The 26,373-nt window shown below is 40.3% G+C and overlaps 1 protein-coding gene across 1 annotated transcript in view; it reads left to right on the forward strand.

Moving 5' to 3' along the window:
- Positions 1-26,373, forward strand: part of luzp2 (leucine zipper protein 2) — a 566,503-nt gene that overhangs the window by 442,944 nt on the left and 97,186 nt on the right. The window contains exon 6 of the mRNA XM_061887318.1: positions 8,103-8,165. Within this exon, the coding sequence (XP_061743302.1) occupies positions 8,103-8,165 (63 nt within the window). The remainder of the gene's footprint in view (positions 1-8,102; positions 8,166-26,373) is intronic.

Here is a 26,373-nt window from a genome sequence, read left to right on the forward strand (position 1 = left end):
CGCGTCCGCCATTGTAGTCCGTGACGAAACCGTAGTCTTAAGATTCTTCTTTTTCGCTACCTTCTTTTCTAATATAAAGCAGCGTAAAGTTATTACTTATATCTGTCAGTAGACGAGCTATCAAAGTGATAAAAACTGTAGTGGGTTTACGTAATCTACCCACGGATTTTTAGTTATTAGAGGGTTCCGGTCGGACGAGTTTTTTAGGGAACACATTTCCGGCGTTGTTGGTACACTAGTGCAGTGGTTCTCAACCTTTTTTCAGTGATGTACCCCCTGTGAAAATGTGTTTTTAATTCAAGTACCCCCTAATCAGAGCAAAGCATTTTTGGTTGAAAAAAGGAGATAAAGAAGTAAAATACAGCACTATATAATCAGTTTCCGATTTATTAAAATGTAAAAACTGTATAACAGTGCAAAATATTGCTCATGTGTAGTGGTCTTTCTTGAACTATTTGGAAAAAAAAAGATATAAAAATAACTAAAAACTTGTTGAAAAATAAACAAGTGATTCAATTATAAATAAAGATTTCTACACATAGAAGTAATCATCAACTTAAAGTGTCCTCTTTGGGGATTGTAATAGAGATCCATCTTCATTCTAAACATTTCTTCACAAAAAAATTAATCTTTAACATCAATATTTATGGAACATGTCAACAAAAATCTAGCTCTCAACACTGAATATTGCATTGTTGCATTTCTTTTCACAGTTTATGAACTTACATTCATATTTTGTTGAGGTATTATTCAATAAATACATTTATAAAGGATTTTTGAATTCTTACTATTTTTTAGAATATTTTAAAAAAAATTTCACGCACCCCTTGGCATACCTTCAAGTACCCCCAGGGGTACGCGAACCCCCATTTGAGAACCACTTCCTTAGTGAGCCACAGATGAGGAGATGCTGCTCTGTTATTGATTTACAGTATGTAAAGTCTGAATGTCATTAAAACAGTTAGCTCCATCTTTTTGACACTTCTTCCACTCCCGTCCTTGCACGCTACACCGCTACAACAAAAGATGACGGGGAGACGACGCTGTCGAAAGTGAGCCACGTAAATAAGACCGCCAACAAAACGGCGCAAACTAAAGCGACTGTTAGAAAGCGGCTTGAAGATCATCTGTAAAACATAATTTATGCAACATTTTGACCCAAGAACTACCATTACATGTTACATAGACCACAAGGATGTGTTTTCAATTGAGGAAATCAATAAAAATAAAATAACTCCTTTAATGCACCTTATATACCAGTGTGCCTTTTAGATAAAAATAGACCTGACTAGACCCGCTTGTCAGCAGTGCACCTTATAATCCGGTGCGCCTTATGGTCCAGAAAATTCGGTACCTACTGTAAGGAAATGTTTATGGCTCGTGTTTAAATTAATCAACAATTTGCACTTTAATTTAATGTGATTATCATGAGCGTGTTGATAATTTGGAGGTGTACAATTTCATATTGCTTTCATAATATTGTTATAGCTTCCTGATGTACGTACCTAATTAAATTGCATTGAGGCGGAAGGACTCAGTGCAAAGCAGCCATCCACACGGTTTTTCACCCCATGTTGCCTCGCTATTTTTATCTCTACTGTGTGTTATGTTTTTTTCTTTTTTTCTTCCTACATTGTTATCGTTTTGCATCTTGGAATGATTTTCAAGGTTTGAAGTAAATATTGAACAAAGCAGATAGGAGCGTCTGCTGCAATGAGAGAAGGACGAGGAAGAAAAAGAGCATCAAGCTCAGGCTTCATTAAGAATCTACAACCAGAGTGGAGGAAATGTACATTTTTGTTGGTGGGTTGAAGTTTATGTTGTAACATGAATACAGTTTCAATATGATACGTCACGTATTTTTCTTTTCTTTTTACTACATGCCCAAAAAGGAGTAGGAAGAAAGCAAAGCTTATTTAATCCTACCCCTTTTCCAAATAATAGCAACTGCAAATTTACTTTATTTTCCTAATTTGCAACACAATTTACATTTTATAGGTTGATCATAATCCTCCTTCCATGTACTTTTTAATCTCATGTAGTTTGAACAGTTTCTAAAAGTGGATCATACTAGTACATTATTTGACTCTGTGCTTCATCCATTCGAAAATTAAATTCCGGTTTTAAAGGGGAACATTATCACAATTTCAAAAGGGTTAAAAACGATAAAAATCAGTTCCCAGTGGCTTGTTGTATTTTTTGAAGTTTTTTTTCAAAATTTTACCGGTCCCCGAATATCCCAAAAAAAAGCTTCAAAGTGCTTGATTTTCGCTATTTGCGATGTGACTATCCATTTCCCTATGACGTCATACAGTGCTGCCAATGTAAACAAACAACGCCGAATAGCACAGCAAGATATAGCGACATTAGCTCGGATTCAGACTCGAATTTCAGCAACTTAAGCGATTCAACAGATTACGCATGTATTGAAACGGATGGTTGGAGTATGAAAGTATTGAAGAACAAACTGAAGCTATTGAGCGAATAGCTATTGACGCTATTCATAGCCATAGCATGGCTGTATAGCTGAGTTAGCATCGCCGGTAAAATGTGCGGACCAAACGATCAGGACTTTCACATCTTGTGACACTGGAGTAACTTAAATCCGTCGATTGGTAACTGTTTTTTTCACATTAAATGTGGGTAGAAGTAAACATAATATAGTTCCAAATGCATCTGCAGGTTATTCATAATTCTCTGCCATGTCTGCTTTAGCACTGCCGGTAAATAGCATGTTGGCATCGATTAGCATAGCATGTTAGCATCGATTAGCTGGCAGTCAACATCAACAAAACTCACCCTTGTGAATTCGTTGACTTTATAGTTGCAAATGCATCTGCAGGTTATCCATACATCTCTGTGCCATGTCTGCTTTAGCACCGTCGGTAAATAGCATGTTAGAGTCGATTAGCGTAGCATGTTAGCATCGATTAGCTGGCAGTCACACCGCAACCAAATATGTCTGATTAGCACATAAGTCAACATCAACAAAACTCACCTTTGTGATCTCGTTGAATTTATCGTTGCAAATGCATCTGCAGGTTATCCATACATCTCTGTGCCATGTCTGTCATCGCCGGTCAAATGTGGAGACACTTTGGCACATTCAATGGGGGTCTGGCGGCAGACACTTTCGCATCTTCGGGCCAGTGGTGCAACTTGAATCCCTCCCTGTTAGTGTTGTTACACCCTCCGACAACACACCAACGAGGCATGATGTCTCCAAGGTTCCAAAAAATAGTCAAAAAAACGGAAAATAACAGAGCTGAGACCCGGTGTTTGTAATGTGTTGAAAATGAAAATGGTGGCTGTATTACCTCGGAGACGTCATATTCTGACGTCATCGCAAAAAGAGTGATAAACAGAAAGGCGTTTAATTTGCCAAAATTCACCCATTTAGAGTTCGGAAATCGGTTAAAAAAATATATGGTCTTTTTTCTGCACCATCAGGGTATATATTGACGCTTACATAGGTCTGGTGATAATGTTCCTCTTCAAGCTTTGAAGTGTTGTACGTTCATACGAAGGTTTTTAAAATGTTTTTTTTTCTTCCTCTTGTTAAGAATAATTGTTGCATACTATTGTGTAGCAGAATTTAGTTTTCTTTGTAAATAATTTTAGATTCACCAAATAATTAAATTTAAAGTATTCTGGGTTCAATAAATAAAGGGTTTGTATGTCCTTGTGACTGCCTTAAGTCGTCGTTGTGTGGGTTGCATGGACCACCCAGGAAGGACATCTCTCTTGAGCAGGTTTGACTCTTTTATTCTTTCAATAACAAGCTTGTCTTTGGGTCTGGTTGCTTTTCCGCTCCTTCCCCACTGCTCGCTCCTCGTTGTCCTTCAGTCGACCGCGTCGTTGTCGTGCGCTCTTTTGCTTCCACTCCTTGATCTCTGCTGCAGTCTCTCTAACTCCTTCTTCGATCTCTCCTCCTTCTCCCCTTTTATACAGCAGGAGGAGATTAATTATTTGCGTGCCGGTGTGTGTGCCAAGCACCTGATTTAGATTGTGGCGGCGTCCGCTCCACCGCATCCTCCGCCTCCTTGCCGCCATCTTGGGCAGGGCTTTGCTGCAGCCCTGCCCCGCCGTCGGCCCCGTTGGCTCTGCCTCTCCACAGTCCTCTATAGCGGATATTGTGTATTATTCTACCTGACATTTTTCTATAACATGGCTAGTGAACGAAGTGTACTTTTGTAGTTATTTCCCCATATTTCTACACAGTAACTCAGATATGGTAACTAGTGATGTGCGAGACCACTGGTTTTCTTTCCGATCCAATACCAAGTCAAATTCAGGCTGGTACTGGCGATACTGATACCGATACGTTGTGCAAATATACCTACACCGTAGATTTGGTTGTTGCCCGAGGCCGCAACATTGGAGATAATTGGTGCCTGTTAGGGCTGCGACGATCCATCGATAAAATACGTTTTTAAAAAGTTTTGTTGCTGTTGTAAATAGTTAAATGAGTTAGTACGCAGACATTGTTTATGCAAAAAGGTCATGTCATGCTGCCGGTGATGTGGCCTCTCTGTGTTGTGTGTGTATGTTTGTGGCGGGAAAAAGTGGAATGCCAAGTGAGATGGCTCATCAAAAATAAACAAACACGCTAGAAAGAGAGCAAAGGGCCCAAAGAAAACGAGAAAGAGAGTTTGGCGATCATTTCAAACTTAAATAAGACAGACTACATGGTATTGTACTATTTCATATTTATGTGCAGAAAATGTATGTGTTTGAATTGCATAACGGATGTTTTTTTTTTTCAAACACATGCAAGGGAATTTGAGGACATGTTAGCATCTACAGATTGCGAGTTGTTTGTCCGAAAATCTAACACCACTTCACCAGTCAATACCTTTTTTCTAAATGTTTATTATGTCAAATCGATAAAATACATTGTCACTCAATGTATCATCCTTTGTCCTTTTCTTTAGTTTGGTTCTTTATTCATTACTTGGTTTTAGGCTACAGTTTTTTGGGAGCATAGGTGTTATACAGTAATGCTCTCAAGGTAAAAATGTCACGTGCATTCATAAGAAAAAATAACGGCTATTGAAAAGTCGTTGTTTACAGTAGGGAAGGGATTCATATAGCCCCTTATATGGGGTGAATCATTTTGGGATGCAGTCTGCTGAAAATGATGGAAAGTGCCACTCTACATAGCACCTCAGACTGTGGCTGCTTTAAAAAAAGGCTTAAAAACCCTTCTTTTTAAAAAAAAAGCCTTTTCGTAGATATATGTACACTAGTTCTAGCTATTAGGCTGTTCTAGTTTTTATATTTTATTTTCTTATTATTAGTATTATTATTATTTCTTTGAATACAGTAGCACTTTGAGGTTGTTTACAAATAAAATCTATTATTAGGGTCCGCCAGGCCCATTGCAAAGGACTCCAAAGGCGCAAAGTTACCTAAAAAATGTCATTTTTGCCACTTTGAGCTGTAATTTGACCCCTTTAAAATGCTTCAAAGTGCAAGTTAAAGCTCTACTATACAAAGCGAAAGCCATTTATCAACAACATCCAGAAACGCCGATCTGTAATTTGACCCCCTTACCATGATTTAAAACTCACCAAATTTTACACACACATCAGGACTGGCGAACATTGCCATCTAATAAAAAACCAAACCCTAAAAATCTAAATTACGCTCTAGCGCTCCCTAGGAAAAAACCCAGACAAAACTGCATGTAACTTCTGTTAGAAATGTCGTAGAGACATGAAATGAAAACCTTTATGTTGGTCTGACTTAGACCAGGGCTTGAGTAGCGGCGGCAGCAGCCAAAGGCGGACCCGACCAACGCTGCTTGCAGCTTTAATTATTATTAATAACTGACGCTGTAGTTAAAGTGGGGAATTGCCACAAAACACATTTTAAAATATTCAACACTCAAATTCGGCGGCTGAAGTAGATACTCCAGCAACCTAATTTGTCACGTTTCATGTGTCGGGCCATGCAAATTTTCTTCCTACTGTACTTAATCTATTTTCGTTAAAATACACATTGAGGCTGGAAAGTATTTATTTATTTATTCATTTATTTGATTAATCAAATAAATTGATTGATTACCAAAATAATAGGGGGGGGGGGGGGGGGGGGTTGCGTTCAAAAGGCCAAATCACTCTTAAATTGACTTGCTGAGGGGAACAACAAAAGTGTGCCATGAACATTGTCAGCCAATGACGGAATAATCAAACTACTCTATGCAGTGAGGCGGTACTGACTAAACATGAGTCACAATGCAGCAGACGAAAAGAAGCCGACGAAGTTAATGAAATGATCAGCATCTAGGAAAAAAACATACGGACAAAAAAAAAAAAAAAAAGCTCTTTCTGACATAGTCATTTAAAATGGAGCACCATTATCTTGGTAAATAATTTATTTCAAATGGCTCCTGTACTCATTAAATTAGTGCAAGTGGTCGGGATGTTGTTGCCAGCCAGCCATCCATTCACCGCGACTAGTGGCACGCTCCGTATCAAAATCTAACGCTTTCACATTCAACAAATGGGAATGTTTTCATAAAAAATGGCATGATGGTATTTTAGAAGCTTTTGTGACCTGTAAGCATTTCTCCTTCAGAGGACAGGGTACTTCAGGCGCTTTTTGATCCGATCTGGTGCTGGTATCCTCCTGAGAACCGCCATTTTCTGCTGTGGAAATGTCTATTTTGCATACCAGGGCGCACCGGGTTATAAGGCGCACTGTCATGTTTTGAGAGAAAAAAAAAAGATTTGAAGTCCGGAAAATACAGTGGGGCAAAAAAGTATTTAGTCAGCCACCGATTGTGCAAGTTCTCCCACTTAAAATAATGACAGAGGTCTGTAATTTTCATCATTGGTACACTTCAACTGTGAGAGACAGAATGTGGAAAAAAAATCCAGGAATTCACATTGTAGGAATTTAAAATAATTTATTTGTAAATTATGCTGGAAAATAAGTATTTGGTCACTTAAACAAGGAAGATCTCTGGCTCTCACAGACCTGTAACTTCTTCTTTAAGAAGCTATTCTGTCCTCCACTCGTTATCTGTATTAATGGCACTTATTTGAACTCGTTATCTGTACAAAAGACACCTGTCCACAGCCTCAAACGGTCGGACTCCAAACTCCACTATGGCCAAGACCAAAGAGCCGTCGAAGGACACCAGGAAAATAATTGTAGACCTGCACCAGACTGGGAAGAGTGAATCTACAACAGGCAAGCAGCTTGGTGTGAAAAAAAAATCAACTGTGGGAGCAATTATTAGAAAATGGAAGACATACAAGACCACTGATAATCTACCTCGATCTGGGGCTCTACGCAAGATTTCATCCCGTGGGGTCAAAATGATCATGAGAACGGTGAGCAAAAATCCCAGAACCACACCTGGTGAATGACCCGCAGAGAGCTGGGAACCAAAGTAACAAAGGTTACCATCAGTAACACACTACGCTGACAGAGAATCAAATCCTGCAGTGCCAGACGTGTCCCCCCCCTTAAACTTCAGGCCCGTCTGAAGTTTGCCAGAGAGCACATGGGAGAATGTCATGTGGTCAGATGAAACCAAAATATAATTTTTTGGTATAAACTCAACTCGTCGTGTTTGCAGAAAGACGAATACTGAGTTGCATTCCAAGAACACCACACCTACTGTGAAGCATGGGGGTAAAAACATCATGCTTTGGGGCTGTTTTTCTGCTCAGGGGACAGGACGATTGATCCGTGTTAAGGAAAGAATGAATGGGGCCATGTATCGTGAGATTTTGAGCCAAAACCTCCTTCCATCAGTGAGAGCTTTGAATGGTTAACCAAGTACTTATTTTCCACCATAATTTACAAATAAATTCTTTAAAATTCCTACAATGTGAATTCCTGGATTTTGTTTTCACATTCTGTGTCTCACAGTTGAAGTGTACCTATGATGAAAATTACAGACCTCTGTCATCATTTTAAGTGGGAGAACTTGCACAATCGGTGGCTGACTAAATACTTTATTGCCCTACTGTACGGTATGTTTAAATGGTGGAAAAAAAAAAAAAAAATCCCCCCTGTTTTCGGAAGAGGTGTCTTCACCTCTGCCGCCAGACATTAATATCATCATTCTCTCTCTCACCTTTCAGAACAAAAGCTTGAAGAATAAACTCCTGTCAGGAAACAAACTTTGTGATGCTCATGCCGAAGAGGTAAGCGTAACCACGTCTCAGACACACCAAACACGCATGCTGAGGTCATGTTGAATTTGCTGCATTCGAATTTTTGCCAGGCATTTTGATGAGCCTGCCCATTTCAGTATTAACCTCTTTTTATGCTGTTTTGATGTTCAGCCAAACATAATTTGTCAGGTGCATTTCCCAGCCGGCATAGAGATTTTGTCCTTCAGGTTTTGTGCAAGTGATAAAATGTCATTTCTATGCAAAGCCTTTCAACCCTGCTGGTTGCAGTACTGTGTTGACTGTTTTGCAACCGTCCAACCCAACCTGTCTGCCATGTTCAACTGTGACACTTTGCTGACACAGTACAGGATGATATATTATACCTCGTTCCTTTGCTACCTGGTCCAGCTTTGCAAGGCTTATTTGATCAAGCTGTCATTGCTTCAGTCTGGGGGTGTCCCGGGGTAATGCTTTGAGTTCACTTTGTTGTTGTGTTTCAATATCAGAATCAGAATCAGAAATATTTTATTCATCCCTGAGGGGAAATTAAAATTTTCAGCACAATCCCATTCAAGATCAGACAAACATAACAGGGAGACAGAACAGGATCGCTGACACGGGTCTGCCAACTTCCAGTGCCCTTACAAAACAAGTAAGAAACAGGTAAAAGTTGAGGGAGGGTGAGAACAAAAAAAAAACAGTCTAAACATTGGCCCCTGGAGAGGGGGTCCAGACTGAGGCAAGGAAAAAAAAACGTATAGCCATAGTACACATAAGCATGTGTGTAAGAGGCAAACATCAAACATCAAAGAACACTGTCACGACTTGGACTTGGGCGTGGAGTGTTTTCCGGAGGCAAAGGAAAGTTGGCATGAGTAAGGCGTGAATGTTATTTTACACTATAACTAAAAAACAGGAACAAACAAAAGGCGCGCACCAAAACTTGGCTACGAAAAACAAAAACTTGCACTAAGGCAGGGGTCGGGAACCTTTTTGGCTGCGAGAGGCATACAAGCCAAATGTTTTTAAAAGTATTTCCGTGAGAGCCATATAATTGTTTATTGTTTTTTAAAGACTGAATACAACTATATGCATGCATTTTTAAGAAAGACCAACATTTTTAGAGTTTAATAAGTCTCTCATTCTTTTTAATAACATTGTTATTCTGAGGCTAGCCAACAATAAATGAAATATTTCTTACCTTTAATGCGACTTCTTGAACAGGTGCATTAGAAACCGGATGGATGGATGAAAATGCATGAGAATGTTTTATATTTTGAACGTTATTTTTGACACTGATTACAAGCGGAATTATTCATTACTTATCGTGTTAAGCAATGTCAGCTAAGATTTATCCGAGAGCCAGGTGCAGTCATCAAAAGAGCCACATCTGGCTCTAGAGCCATAGGTTCCCTACCCTTGCACTAAGGCAAAACTATGGGCATGAACTAAAACTTGCACAATGGCAGAACTATGAATAACAAAAACTTGACATGGAACTGTGAACGGGACATGGATCATTGCAAGGTGAGAAGGAGGTGATTTTGCCAGACTGGCTACCTGGTAACTGTGGCTTAAATAATACTATGGTGATTGGAGAAAACAGGTGCGTGACATGGGGGACAAGGTGAAAACTAATTGGTTGGCATGGTAATAAGACAAACAATGAAGTGGAAAAACAAAAAAATAATGGAGTCTTAAGCAAAACATAACATAACTAAACCAAAACTTGAACAGACATGACAAACACAAAGAAATTAGAGAGCAGAGCTTATGCAACCAGCCATTTCTACAAATACTGCTAAAAAAGTAAAACAACAACAAACAAAAAATAAAATAACAAAAAAAAAAAAACGGTAAAACCTTAGTATGGGGAACACATATTCACCATTAATTAGTTGCATGCACATTAGTAACATATTGGTTCTTAATTAGTCATTAATAAGTACTTATTAATGCCTTATTCTGCATGGCCTTATTATACAACCTGTCATGACCCGTGGCCCGGATCATGTTTTTGTTTTATTCTGTTGGTTTTGGACACCCTGTGTTCCTGTTTTTGTGCACCCTTGTTTGTTTTTTGTTGTGAAGTGAATTATATTTATATAGCGCTTTTCTCAAGTGACTCAAAGCGCTTTACATAGTGACACCCAATATCTAAAGTTACATTTAAACCAGTGTGGGTGGCACTGGGAGCAAGTGGGTAAAGTGTCTTGCCCAAGGACACAACGGCAGTAACTAGGATAGGACAAGCGGGAATCGAACCTGCAACCCTCAAGTTGTTGACACTGCCACTCTACCAACCGAGCTATGCCGCCCGTTACCATGGGTACCATGTCTCTGATTGGTGCTCGGGACGCTCACCTGTTTTCCGAGCACGAATCAGAGGGGCTATCAGTCGGCCTGGCTTCATTGTTTGCTACACGTAAGCTGTTTCATAAGTATTTCTGGTCTCGTAGTCTATGCTTCCTGTGCTAAGTGGTAGCCTTAGCTTCCCGTGCGATCGGCACACTTTTCCTTCTGCTTGTTTCGTGTTTTTGGTACGTGTTTAATTTTGAATATTACATCATGTTCTTACCTGCACGCCTTGTCCAGAGTGGTCTGTCTGCATCCCGGGGGAACAAACAAAACCCACAGTAAGCTGCGACCCCCCCACGTGACACAACCACTAAGCCATTAACTAATAGTCTTTGCTGAATAACCTCAGAATTATTGCTTATTAGTAATACTAACCCTAACCCTTATACTGTATGTTTTCCTAGTGTCCAAATAACTCTAACTTAAGTGTTTGTTACTTTAATAAGCAACTAATTAATGGTGAATACGTTCCCCATACTAAAGTGTTACAAAAAAAAAAAACAACATATACACTGTGGTGGGGGGAGAATGGCCAGAGACAGTTAAAGTTAATGTACCAATCTCCCGTCCAAAGGCAAAACCTAGTAACTCACTTCTAGCTGATTTTGAGTAAACGAAGGAAAACTAATCTATCTTGATGCTGTCTTACAAAGATCTACAAAGTCATCAAACGTATAGATGTTTTCTTGAGCTTTCATTTTCTTGCCGATTGAGCCATGGATTGAATCTGCTCTCATGAACGTGTGCCCTTTCTCCAGATATTTTATCACAATCTCGAGTGGGCCCCATTCTGCGTTTGCACATTGGGCAAGAGCCGTGTACAGCGTCCAGTTTTTATTTTGACCTCCACAGTTATCTGCCCAAAAGAGTATGCAAGGGGAAGAATCAAGAACAATACATTTAATGAAGGTGCTTGGGGCAATCTTCCAAATATCCCCTGGTGCCATAATATCACATAATCAGGTTGACCGTCGGCCCCCATTCGTGCAAATGTCTCATTAAAGACAATAAGGCGACTGACAAAGAAGCTCCGATTGGTCCCTTGAGATGCTAGGTTTTTCTGTTGTATCTATGCGGTTATGTGGTAGTTGCTAGGTTCTGCCATGCGCGTAACAGCTTACTTACGGAACAAATTACAATATCGCATACACTAATGTAAAGCGTATCACCTAGGAACTCCAAAATTATTATCAGCTCAGTTTTGACCAAAATTGAGTTACTGGGACAGGAGCAATGATTGTCACACACACTAGGTGTTGTGAAATTTGGCCTCGGCATTAGACCCATCCCCTTGATCACCCCCTGGGAGGTGAGTGGAGCAGTGGGCAGCAGCGATGCCACGCCCATGAATCATTTATGGTGATTCAACCCCCAATTCCAACCCTTGATGCTGAGTGCCAAGCAGGGAGGCAATGGGTCCCATTTTTTTATAGTCTTTGGTATGACTCGGCCGGGGGTTGAACTCCCAACCTACCGATCTCAGGGTGGACAGTCTAACCCAGGGGTGTCAAACCAAATACAGAGTGGGCCAAAATTTTAAACGGAACAACCATGAATTGATTAACGTGGACCCCGACTTAAACAAGTTGAAAAACTTATTCGGGTGTTACCATTTAGTGGTCAATTGGACGGAATATGTACTGTACTGTGCAATCTACTAATAAAAGTATCAATCAATCAATCAAATTCAAACAACAAAACCAACACAGAGCATAAACTCACAACAAATTACACACCTGCAAATCAGTCTGACTTCTGCTGTTGCCGTATCCGTGATACGCCGATAGGGAGAAGTTTTTATTTACATGATGAGTCGGGTGTGTCTTGACCTCCACCGAACCCCTGAGCCCGACTCACCCAACCCCTAGGGTTCCATCGAACCCAGGTCAAGAACCACTGCTCTAGAGCAATGGAGACGCGTTCTCTGGAGTGATGAATCACACTTTTCCATCTGGCAATCTGATGGACGAGTCTGGGTTTGGAGGTTGCCAGGAGAACGGTACCGTTCGGACTGCATTGTGCAGAGTGTGAAATTTAGTGGAGGAGGAATTATGGTGTGGGGTTGTTTTTTAGAAGTTGGGCTTGGCTCCTTACTTCCAGTAAAAGGAACTTTGAATGCTCCAGGATACCAAAAAATGTTGGACGATTCCATAGGATGGCACTTCAAGTTCATATGTGAGTAAAGGCAGGTGGCCAAATACTTTTAGACCAGGGGTGTCAAACTCAAATACAGAGTGGGCCAACATTTTAAAGGGAACAAAGCCGCGGGCCAAGGTTGAAGAAATTAACCTTTTTAATAGGGACCCAAACAAGTTCTGCATTAAATATTGATCAAGCAAGGCTTATATAACTTTAGTGACATGCAAAATCCAGTTTCAAATAATAATAAAAATAATTAAAATAATATCAATGGCATATCGAATTAAATTTAAATGAAAATGTGATGCCTTTTTTTCTATTTGCAATCTTCTGAGGTAAATATCCAATTTTTTCCACAGGCTAATAATACATTTGAAAATAAAATAACAATAATGAATGAACCAAACATTCAAGCCTTGAAGTAGCAAGAGAAAATGCATGGATAAAACGTTAATTATTGGTCAGTTTGCTGGAAGTTTCCCGGAAGAGTTAGTGCTGCAAGGGTGTCTGGGTATTTGTTCTGTTGTGTTACGGTGCAGATGTTCACCCGAAATGTGTTTGTCATTCTTGTTTGGTGTGGGTTCACAGTGTGGCACATTGTAAAAGTGCTTAAGTTGTTTATACGGCCACCCTCAGTGTGACCTGTATGGCTGTTGACCAAGTATGCCTTGCATTCACTTGTGTGTGTGTGTGTGTGTGTAAAAGCCACAAATATTATGTGACACGCTGTTAGTATGGAGGAAAAGCGGACGTGACGACAGGTTGTAGAGAACGCTAAAAGCAGTGCCTTAAATGCACGCCCCCAATATAGTTGTCCACGTGGAAATCGGTAGAAATTCGGGAGAATGGTTGCCCCGGGAGATCTTCGGGAGGGGCATTGAACTTTGGGAGTCTACCGGGAAAATTAGGAGGGTTGGCAAGTATGAGTATTAGCGGTGAATGCGGTGTTACAGCGGCACCGACGCTGTATAACACCGGCGGGCCAGCTCTAATGCTAAATTGATATTGACTCAAGGGCCAAATTAAATTACACGGCGGGCCAGAGTTTGACACCCATGCTCTAACCACTAGCCCACTGAGTAGGTTGTGGACAGGAGTAGACCCAACAAAGTAACAAAGCAACCAAGAGAGCGGACTCCACCCTCGGCCGCCCACCAACTCTCGGCCAGTGTCCAGGTCTCACAGATGAGCAAAGATGCGTCTAATTAGACAGAGGTGTCCGATACCTGCTCTTTAAGCCAAGACACCGTGAAGCTTGTCCGTCCCGGCGCCCTGTCTCTTCAGCCGCATCTTCTCCAGTCTCTCCAAACTGAATCTGGTGTGGCAGAGAGCCAGCAGGTGGTCTCCACGGCCCAAAAAAAACAATGAAAGTGGCACCCCTTGTCACACAGTCCCAAAGGGTACCGAACCAAAAGGCAAAAAAAACCCACATGAGAGAAACACCAGGAACACAAACGGATGACACTAGAGCACAGAGCTCCTGCCATCAGGAATTAGCTGTTGAAGCATTCAACAAAGGTATGCCTTTATTGGAATTTGACACAGTACTGTGAATAATGTTCACTTTTGCTCGTCCTACAGTGTCCACTAACTTTATATAGCTCTGAGTTCATAATTTTTAAGGCTGCATTCAGTCTCCTGATGGCTTCAGTTAATCAAGATATAAGGGCAGTTGGATCCTTTGAGAGTCCCAATGGTGCCATTTACTTGCGGGGCTCAGTAGATTTTCCAGGAGTTTTTTTGTGACCTGGCTACATAACCACCGAGGAAATCAGACCTCTGCTAGGCTCTATCTCCTAATAGTAAAGAATAGTGATGAGAGGATGGATACTAAAATACCAATACCGCCGACACTGTATCTTCCTGCTCTGATATTGATTCTCAAATCAAAATATTTACACTTTTGATACTTTAGCTGACTGAGATTAACTGGAATACAATGTTTAAAAACTAACTGGTAACTAAACTTGTGAATGAGGCAATGTTCAATGCTTCTGTTTACATTAGATAGTACTTTATTTATTCCGTCAGGAGAGTTCCTTCAGGAAAATTAAAATTTTCAGCACAATCCCATTCAAGTTTAGACAAACATTACAGGGAGACAGAACAGGATCGCTGACGGGTCTGCCGGCTTCCAGCGCCCCTTACAAAAAAGATGAGATAAAGGTAAACAAAGGGGGGGGGGGGGGGGGGAGAAAAAAATAGAAGATTAAAATAAAATTTAAAAAATCGGTCTTTGCCTGGGCCCTGGAGAGGAGGTGCAGACTGAGGCCAAGGGAAAAAAAAAAAAAAAAAAAAAAAGTATTATCACGTTAGCACGTTCGTGCAACTGAATTTTGAGGTCCAACTCATATCAACCTGTTTCCACTCGGATGCAAACACTAGAAATATGGAGGCGAGTCATCCAGACATGCCCGTGTTTCCCTTTCCTCTACATCAGTGGTCCCCAACCACCAGCTCCATTGGTACCGGGCTGCGGAAGAATTTTGTATTAATTTTTATTTTTCTTTATTTTTTATATGAATTATTGTATTAAATCAACATAAAAAACGCAAGATTCACTTGCAACCCAAATAATCTCCCTTTTTCTTAAAAAAGATAAATAAATAAAAATAGAACTAGAATTTGCATACAAAGCAACACTGGAGGTGACTATGACATGCGCGTTTTCCGCGCATGCGTACTAGTTCATGTTGCGCGGGGGAAAGGAGGGTGGGGCAGGGGGCTTAAACGACCGATGTGTGTGTGTGGTCAAGGATAAGGTTAGGTGGGATTTACCCCGGATAATCTTAGTGTAAAAGGGCCCTTTGTATCTAAGATCTACTGGCATACCGTGTTTCCTTGAATTGCCGCCGGGGCGCTAATTAATTTAAAACCTCTTCTCACTCCGGCGTTTACCAAAGGCATGCGGTAAATTTAGGCCTGCGCTTATAAATTTGAGTGTGATGTAAGGATACCATCATGAAAAGCACATTTAATAAAAAAACGTTATTATGGTCTTACCTTTACTTATAAATGAAGTCCATGCAAAGCTCCTTCTGATCAAAAGCATCGATAACTTGGTTATAGAAGTCTTCCTTATCTTTCTTCAGTTTTAAAAGTCTCTCTGTCTCGATGGAGATCTTCCTTTATTACCTCCTGCTTTGATTGAAAGTCCAGTTTAGAAAACGGTTTTATTTTAGATATGTAATCCTCCATGTTAAAAGTGCAAGCGAGAGGAGAAAATAAATGATTGCTGCTCACTCTTGCTGCTTGTTGTCACTTCTTCTGCAGCCGTGTAGTCGCAAAAAGGATCACTAGCGCCCTCTACCACCAGGAGGCGGGAGTCATTTAATGACTCATATTTGACACACGCAGCTATGGTATATTAATAAAACATAGCTGCTTACTGTTCTTTTTAGCATATTTAATAGCTTGGACCTTAAATCCTACTGAATAGCTCTTAATCTTCTTCCCTTTATGCGACTTCAAATGATTGAAATCAGCCTCCTCCATTTTGAAAATGATGACAGGTGAAGTGTCACTCGTGACGTGACGAGTTTGACCCGGTAGGAATTCTAGACATATGTTAATTATTTGGCGAAACGAGTTTGACCCGGCGGAAATTCTAGACATGCGCTAATAAAAATAATATTTTACGAAACGAGTTTGATCCGGCGCTTATCCTGAGCCGGCGGTAATGTTAAGCATGGGCTAATTATTTTGCAAAACGAGTTTGACCCGGCAGTAATTCAACGAAATACGGTATATAGACAGACTCGGAACGTAAACGTCAGCTAACTTAATAGAAATGATCCGGATCGCCCCGGAAATCTCAAAGAGCACTTTTTTCCTAAAAGTGTCCTCAAAATCAACCCAAAACTTTTTGAGTTATGGTGCTAACAAACAAACAAACAAACAAAACTTCGATGAATGCATATCCTCCTGTCTAAGGTAATAATATTGTCATCATTGTCAGTTTTCCCCCCATTAGGGCTATGGTTTATTCGACAACACAGGACCAATAGTCACTGGCGGAAAACCCCTATCAGCCTCTCTTCTACTTCCAATCCTCAGGCCGAGCGTCTCTGAAACGCCTCCAACAAACATGTGGCTTATCCAAGTCCTAATCACATTTGTAAACTTGAGGATCCGGTGATGGCCCTTGATGAACGAGCTGGAAAGGGAACAAAGAAGTTGCAAGGCCGTAATTTAAGCTGTCGGTTTGTCAGTCAGCGCGGAGCCAAAGATTTCCTCGCAAGGGAAGATTTACACGCGGAAGCACACTTCCTTTCAATGAGTTGTGGTGACCTACGTAACACGGGGTAACTTGAACCCAATAAAGAAAATATAGCACTGTGTGGTACAGTTGGGGCAAAAAAGTACTTAGTCAGCCACCGATTGTGCAAGTTGTCGCACTTAAAATGAAGACACAAGTCTGTAATTTTCATCATAGGTACACTTCAACTGTGAGAGACAGAATGTGAAAAAAAATCCAGAAATTCACATTGTAGGAATTTTAATGAATTTATTTGTAAATGATGGTGGAAAATAAGTATTTGGTCAACCATTCAAAGCTCTCACTGATGGAAGGAGGTTTTGGCTCAAAATCTCACAATTCTTTCCCTAACACGGATCAATCATCTTGTCCCCTTAGCAGAAAAACAGCCCCAAAGCATGATATTTCCACCCCCATGCTTCACAGTAGGTATGGTGTTCTTGGGATGCAACTCAGTATTCTTCTTCCTCCAAACACGACGAGTTGAGTTTACACCAAAATGGATACATAGATGATACAGCAGAGGATTGGGAGAATGTCATGTGGTCAGATGAAACCAAAGTAGAACCTTTTGGTATAAACTCAACTCGTCGTGTTTGGAGGAAGAAGAATACTGAGTTGCATTCCAAGAACACCATACCTACTGTGAAGCATGGGGGTGGAAACATCATGCTTTGGGGCTGTTTTTCTGCTAAGGGGACAGGACGATTGATCCGTGTTAAGGAAAGAATGAATGGGGCCATGTATCGTGAGATTTTGAGCCAAAACCTCCTTCCATCAGTGAGAGCTTTGAATGGTTGACCAAATACTTATTTTCCACCATAATTTACAAATAAATTCATTAAAATTCCTACAATGTGTATTCCTGGATTTTTTTTTTCACATTCTGTCTCTCACAGTTGAAGTGTACCTATGATGAAAATTACAGACCTCTAGCATCATTTTAAGTGGGAGAACTTGCACACATTAGACCTTAATATTTTTTCTGCCTAGTTTCTCTTGTTATATTCTTATTTTTACTGTTATATTTTTATTCTCATTGTCGTTTTTTATTTTTATTCTTATTGTATTATTTTTTTATTTTTTTTCCATTTATACCCTCATTGTTTACTTTCTACTTTTTAAATTTGATCTCAATTCTGTACACTGTTGCTGGATTTTTCATTTTCCTGAGGGAACTCTCCTGAAGGAATCAATATAGTTCTATCTATCCATCTATCTATCCATCTATCCATCTATCTATCCATCTATCTATATATCCATCTATCTATCTATCTATCTATCTATCTATCCGTGTTTATGTGTGTGGGGGGGGGGGGGTACATTGACTCGGCTTTTATTGTTGTGCAAGAATCAGTTGCACCCTAAAATGTTTGTCTACTTACCCCATACATCCATCCATCCATTTTCAACTGCGTATTCCCTTTTGGGGTCGCTGGCGCCTATCTCAGCTCCAATCGGGCGGAAAGCGGGGTACACCCTGGACAAGTCGCCACCTCATCGCAGGGCCAACACAGATAGACAGACAACATTACATGCAAGCGATTGCTTCGACTAACCTACTGTAACACTCGACCTCCGTTCAACCTTTGAATTAGCTCTTGAAAACATGTTTATGCCAGAATATAATAATCTGCACTCCAAGCATAAACGTTTCTCCTTAGAGCTTTGGCTCAGTGTTTGAAAAAAAAAAAAAAAAACAAAGCTTTCGATAACATCTTAATTCAGAGCTTTGAAGTGATGGCCAACAGCCGAAAATGAGGCTACGTCGTTTTTAAAAGGCCTCAGATAAACTTTCCAAGCACCAGTTCCCTTTTTTTTTTTTTTTTACATGCGATACATTTGTTGTCTCTCTGTGAGTCCATGTGTGACATTTAATTAGCATCATGGGAAAGGAAAATGGTTTGCGTTTTCACATTGTGACGGTTTTGCAGATACCGCGGTATTTCGGTTTCAAAGTCTTCACAATAATACCGTGACCCCTGTAGGTATCAATCAATCAATCAATCAATGTTTATTTATATAGTCCTAAATCGCAAATGTCTCAAAGGGCTGCACAAGCCACAACGACATCCTCGGTTCAGGGCAAGGAAAAAACTCACAACCCTGTGGGATTTCAATATGAATGACTATGAGAAACCATGGAGAGGACCACAGATTACTGAGGGAGACCGGATGCAATGGATGTCGAGTGAGTCTACCATAATATTGTGAAAGTCCAGTCCATTGTGGATCTAACATAATAGTGAGAGTCCAGTCCATAGTGGTCTTGGGCGCAAATGGGTGTTCCAACAGGACAATGACCACTGTCGTGGAAATTTCTTAGAGACGATCCTTTAGTGACAAATAGCTTTAAAATGATTTATTAAAGTAACAAACAAATAATAACAAGCTTTGCAAAGCGAGACCAAACCAGAACGACACATCCGTTCGTTCCAGCTTGTTCTAACTCCTTTAGAATTTGACATGACAATTATACATTCGCAGAAGTCCCACCCTCCATGCTCATTTACATACAGTACACCATTGGAAAAGACTACCCAAAGTCCCGTGAAGGGTAGAGGGTGTCGTTTACCCAGGGGAGGAGGGTCACTCAGGAAAGGGGAACAATTTAGCTCTGTTGGGGGTAAGGAAGAGGGAACACACATGCCCACGTCAACTACATGTTACATCAAAGACACAGGAGACAGAGCTTGATCAGATAATACAGGGGTGCCCATTACGTCGATCGCGATCGACTGGTCGATCTCGGAGGGTGTGTCAGTCGATCTCAAGCCAGGCATTACAAAATATACATAAAAATGAGCAATCATCAATCATACCAAGACTTCACTTTTGTCAGTTGTTTGACATTCTCGGCACCCGAGGATCTTGTGAGATGACGCTGGCTGCTGCGAGCTCAAATTTAAGAAAAAAATCACTAACAGGGCGGACGCAGAGAAACACATTTTATTTCTAGAGACTCCGTACCTACTGTCAAAACTCTAATGACCGACAGCACAGTTCCTGTCTTCACCATAAAAGACCTGTTTCATCCTGCCTGTGCTAACAAAATAAGAGTCTCAGAAAGCTAGCGTGCACAAGCTAGCAAGCTACGGAGTTTGATGCCAATGTATTTCTCCCCCGCCCTCAGCGACCGCTTTCTCACTTGCTTGCCCACCCGCACAGTCACTGACGTCACTCACCTGCTGCCAGACATTAAAGGGCCACACACATATGCTACTCTCATAACAAAGTGTTTAAAAACGAGTATGCAAGTTGGACAAATGAGATGCCAAATCCAACCACTTTCATGTGGTATTGGACAGAAAGGAGGACTTTTTTTCTCCTCCATTTGAAAATGCGGACGTTATCAGCACCACTGTCTAATTCCAATGAATGCAAGTCATCAGAATCAAATACACCAACTTATATTCTTGTCTTCATGAAAGAAAGGAATCTATGTGTGTTAAACATGCTTGTATTATCATTAAACACCATTAACTTGTTAACAAAAATGTCTCTTTCATAAATAAATAAATATAAATTATAAATAGGAATGAGGTAGATCTCCTCGACTTGGTCAATTGAAAAGTAGCTCGCCTGCAGAAAAAGTGTGAGCGCCCCTGAGATAATAGATCTCTTGCTAAGTGTCACATTCCTGGGCCCAATAAACAACTTTTGGCGACCCGTTCAAAGAACATCTTCAATTAAACGAGTATAAGTGATTTTGCTATCACACCACAAACACATGTCAAAAGTGATAAAGAAATAACACAATCGGCCTAGAACGAAGGTATTAAAATGGACTTCCAAAAGTCCTGACTCAAACGTGTGGACAATGCTGACGGAAACACGTCCATGTCAGAAAACCATCACTCTTGGCTGAAATGCACTAATTTTATCAAGAGGAGGTGTTAAAAATTCATATTTATAAATATATATATATAAATATGGCGACTTGTCCAGGGTGTACGCCGCCTTCTGCCCGCCACCCAAAAAGGTAATAAGCAGTAGAAAAATGGATGGATGGATGGATGGATATATATACCATTTTCTACCGCTTATTCCCTTTTGGGGTTGCGGGGGGTGCTGGCGCCTATCTCAGCTACAATCGGGCAGAAGGCGGGGTACACCCTGGACAAGTCGCCACCTCATCGCAGGGCCAACACAGATAGACAGACAACATTCACACTCACATTCAAACTCTAGGGCCAATTTAGTGTTGCCAATCAACTTATCCCCAGGTGCATGTTTTTGGAAGTTGGAGGAAGCCGGAGTACCCGGAGGGAACCCACGCCTTCACGGGGAGAACATGCAAACTCCACACAGAAAGATCCCGTGCCTGGATTTGAACCCAGGACTGCAGGAACTTCGTATTGTGAGGCAGACGCACTAACCCCTCTTCCACCGTGAAGCCATATATATATATATATATATATATATATATATATGTGAGTTTATAAATGGCAGGGTTTCACTGTATAACCTTGGACACAAAATGCTTACCATCGATCAACTGTTGTTTTTAAGTTTTGTAAAATTTTGGAGGAATCTGTCTCATTCCGAATCATCAAATAGCTATGTTTGGTTGCCAGACATTTCTGCCCTCGGATTTCTGCATGTCTTTTATCATAAAAGACATGCAGTAAATCTTGCACTTTTTGCAGAATTTATACTTCATTCACCTTGACATTTGGGTTTTAAAGCCAAAACAAGATTGCACGCAATTCGGAGTGACATACAGTTAGTCATCACAGTCGTGATTGGTGTGTTGAGTGCTTGGAAATAATGAGAAAAATGTTGGCGTATAAGGAAGTCAAACATTCTCTTTAGTGCTGCACAATTAACTACATTTTATACACGATGACAATTTTGGCTGCCATGTTTAAATGCGGGTGATCGTCTGCGATATTGACATTTAAAAAGCGGCCTCGGCTGCATATCAAATCAAGCACTTTCACAGAAAAGCAACAGTGGCCCACTTAAGAACTGTCAGTTTTGGTTGATTTCGGCCACGCCGGTGGATCAAAGTGGTATTTTTTTGCGGGAAGACGACCACATTTCCCATGAGGATTAACGCGTACAGCGTAATACTGACATGACGACAGCTGGTCGGCAAACCAAAATGTTGAAAGAGCCATATTGGACTAAAAATACAAAAAACAAAACTGTCTGGAGCCTCAAAAAATAATAAGCCATATGGACGTGTTTGTACAAACCCCGTTTCTAATGAGTTGGGAAACTGTTAGATGTAAATATAAACGGAACACAATGATTTGCAAATCCTTTTCAACCCATATTCAGTTGAATGCACTACAAAGACAAGATATTTGATGTTGAAACTCATAAACTTTATTTTTTTTGCAAATAATAATTAACTTAAAATTTCATGGCTGCAACACGTGCCAAAGTAGTTGGGAAAGGGCATGTTCACCACTGTGTTACATCACCTTTTCTTTTAACAACACTCAATTAACATTTGGGAACTGAGGAAACTAATTGTTGAAGCTTTGAAAGTGGAATTCTTTCTCATTCTTGTTTTATGTAGAGTTTCAGTCGTTCAACAGTCCGGGGTCTCCGCTGTCTTATTTTACGCTTCACAATGCGCCACACATTTTCGATGGGAGACAGGTCTGGACTGCATGCGGGCCAGGAAAGTACCTGCACTCTTTTACTACAAAACCACGCTGTTGTAACACTTGGCTTGGCATTGTCTTGCTGAAATAAGCAGGGGCGTCCATGATAACGTTGCTTGGATGACAACATATGTTGCTCCAAAACCTGCATGGACCATTCAGCATTAATGGTGCCTTCACAGATGTGTAAGTTACCCATGTCTTGGGCACTAATACACCCCCATACCATCTTGGATGCTGGCTTTTGAACTTTTCACATATAACAATCCAGATGGTTATTTTCCTCTTTATTCCGGAGGACACCACGTCCACAGTTTCCAAATGTAATTTTAAATGTGGACTCGTCAGAACACAGAACACCACCTTAGATGAGCTCGGGCCCAGCGAAGCCAGCGGCATTCCTTGGTGTTGTTGATTAATGGGTTTTGCTTTGCATAGCAGAGTTTTAACTTGCACTTACATATGTAGCAACCAACTGTAGTTACTGACAGTGGTTTTATGAAGTGTTCCTGAGCCCATGTGGTGATATCCTTTACACACTGATGTCGGTTTTTGATGCAGTACCGCCTGAGGGAATCAAAGGTCCGTAATATCATCGCTTACGTGCAGTGATTTCTCCAGATTCTCTGAACCTTTTGATGATTTTACGGACCGTAGAGGGTAAAATCCGTAAATTCCTTGCAATAGCTCGTTGAGAAATGTTGTTCTAAAACTGTTCGACAATTTGCTTACAAATTGGTGACCCTCGCCCCGTCCTTGTTTGTGAATTACTTAGCATTTCATGGAAACTGATTTCATACTTCTTTGTCACATGTTGCTGGCATCAAATTCAAAAGTTAAGGATTATTTGCAAAAAAAATAAAACATTTTATCAGTTTGAACATCAAATATGTTGTCTTTGTAACATATTCAACTGAATGTGGGTTGAAAATTATTTGCAAATCATTGTATTCCATTTATATTTACATTTAACACAATTTCCCAATTCATATGGAAACAGGGTTTGTATAATAAAGGCAAAACATGATGTAAGTGTCAATATTAGCTATGATAGCCTACTATCAAAATGACTTTGTGTCGCAGGCTGAAGCAAATCTTAGTTGACAGAAATGTTGAAATGTAATATTTATTCATTACACATTTTTAAAACATTAGAATCCATAAGTAAATCAGCGGCTACTCAAAAGATGAGATAATTGTCTTTTAATAGCCAAAGGTATAGATGTGTGTGTCCAAGTTAAAGGAAACGGCAGGATGTCTTCTTTTAATATATTTATTACAAACTTTGGCAAGCTAGGTAACGTTTGCTGTGGTCTGGAACCACATGGCAAACAAATATATATATCTATGTATATATATATATTAAAATGTATTTTTTTACAGAAGCTGTAAAACATATATTTAAATTTTACTTTAAAAAATGACAGCTCAATCACCAGAATTGTACAGTAAAAGCAGTGAGTTTTTTTACAGCATATAAAAAAAAATAATAAATGGAATGGAGTGGAAAATTAATATCAATCAATCAATGTTTACTTATATAGCCCTATATCACTAGTGTCTCAAAGGGCTGCACAAACCACAACACAAACCATTACGACTTCCTCGGTAGGCCCACATAAGGGCAAGGAAAACTTACCCCAGTGGGACGTCGGTTACAATGAGGACTATGAGAACCTTGGAGAGGACGAAAGCAATGGATGTCGAGCGGGTCTAACATGATACTGTGAAAGTTCAATCCATAATGGATCCAACACAGCCGCGAGAGTCCCGTTCACAGGGGAGCCAGCAGGAAACCATCCCAAGCGGAGGCGGATCAGCAGCGCAGGGATGTCCCAAGCCGATACACAGGCGAGCGGTCCATCCTGGGTCCCGACTCTGGACGAGTGGTCCATCCTGGGTCCCGACTCTGGACGAGCGGTCCATCCCAGGTCCCGACTCTGGACGGCCAGTACGTCATCCATGGCCACCGGATCGGACCGGACCCCCTCCACAAGGGAGAGTGGGACATAGGAGAAAAAGAAAAGAAACGGCAGATCAACTGGTCTAAAAAGGGAGTCTATTTAAAGGCTAGAGTATACAAATGAGTTTTAAGGTGAGACTTAAATACTTCTACTGAGGTAGCATCTCGAACTGTTACCAGGAGGGCATTCCAGAGTACTGGAGCCCGAAATGAAAACGTTCTATAACCCGCAGACTTTTTTGGGGCTTTGGAAATCACTAATAAGCCGGAGTCCTTTGAACGCAGATTTCTTGCCGGGACATATGGTACAATACAATCGGCAAGATAGGATGGAGCTAGACCGTGTAGTATTTTATACGTAATTAGTAAAACCTTAAAGTCACATCTTAAGTGCACAGGAAGCCAGTGCAGGTGAGCCAGTACAGGCGTAATGTGATCAAACTTTCTTGTTCTTGTCAAAAGTCTAGCAGCCGCATTTTGTACCAACTGTAATCTTTTAATGCTAGACATGGGGAGACCCGAAAATAATACGTTACAGTAATCGAGGCGAGACATTACAAACGCATGGATAATGATCTCAGCGTCTTTAGTGGACAGAATGGAGCGAATTTTAGCGATATTACGGAGATGAAAGAAGGCAGTTTTAGTAACGCTTTTAATGTGTGCCTCAAAGGAGAGAGTTTTTATACCACTGTTTTTAGCGGTAAAATTCAAGCAACAGAGCTGTCAGTTTTTTTTCTTGTTTTTTTCTACTGTATAATCTGGTTGTTTTGATTTTGTTTTGTTTATTTTTTTAATATGTTCGTATCTTACTGCATATGGAAAAAATACAGTAGCAAAGTTGATTTTACGGAAAAAAACTCAGTCGGCGGAATTTAACCGGAAAAATCTATTGTCAATTTCACAGTCTACAATTTGATTGGTATTTTGTTTTGAAATCATAAGTCACGCAGATATTTAAATATAATATTTATTTTTACTCTAACAAAAAATATTTTTGGAATACATGATAATATAATTTTTGAGTTTTGATCATTTACATTTTAAAAGATATGCAATTGCATGCAGTACATGATTTTTAAATAAATAAATGATAAATGGGTAGTACTTGTATAGCGCTTTTCTACCTTCAAGGTACTCAAAGCGCTTTGACACTACTTCCACATTTACCCATTCACACACACATTCACACACTGATGGAGGGAGCTGCCATGCAAGGCGCCAACCAGCACCCATCAGGAGCAAGGGTGAAGTGTCTTGCTCAGGACACAACGGACGTGACGAGGTTGGTACTAGGTGGGATTTGAACCAGGGCCCCTCGGGTTGCGCACGGCCACTCTCCCACTGCGCCACGCCGTCCCATTTTTAAAGTCAAAAGGGAAACAACAAACATATTTAGTAGGAAAAGATTTTGCATATTATTTCAAAGCTTTCGTGGGCCACATAAAATGTTATGGCAGGCCAGATTTGGCCCCCGGGCCTTGAGTTTGGCACCTGTGGATTAACAGAACTGAAGGCAACTGATAAGGTAATGCTAATAATCAACAAAACATATTTAAATACAATATTTAAATATATAGCTATCTTTTATTTACCCTTTTCATTACAAATTACATGATGACGTCACATTCACAACACAATGTATTACCTCATAAATATTACTCATCATTCATAACTGTGATGTCATTATTGATACATATTAATACACCGATACCACTATATCTTGCTTTTTCCACAGAGTATAACCTTGTAATGCCTTAAAAAGCCAAGCACAGCATGCTCTGTTGCACACTGAACATGCATCAGTCGAAAATAATTGAAACATTGCTACTCCGGCACTTGGGAGTGTTTTTATTTTTGTTTAGATGGATGAGAACGCAATAGGAAAATGGATTCATGCAG

This window comes from Nerophis ophidion, linkage group LG25 (genome assembly GCF_033978795.1).
Source record: "Nerophis ophidion isolate RoL-2023_Sa linkage group LG25, RoL_Noph_v1.0, whole genome shotgun sequence".
Classification (NCBI taxonomy): domain Eukaryota; kingdom Metazoa; phylum Chordata; class Actinopteri; order Syngnathiformes; family Syngnathidae; genus Nerophis; species Nerophis ophidion.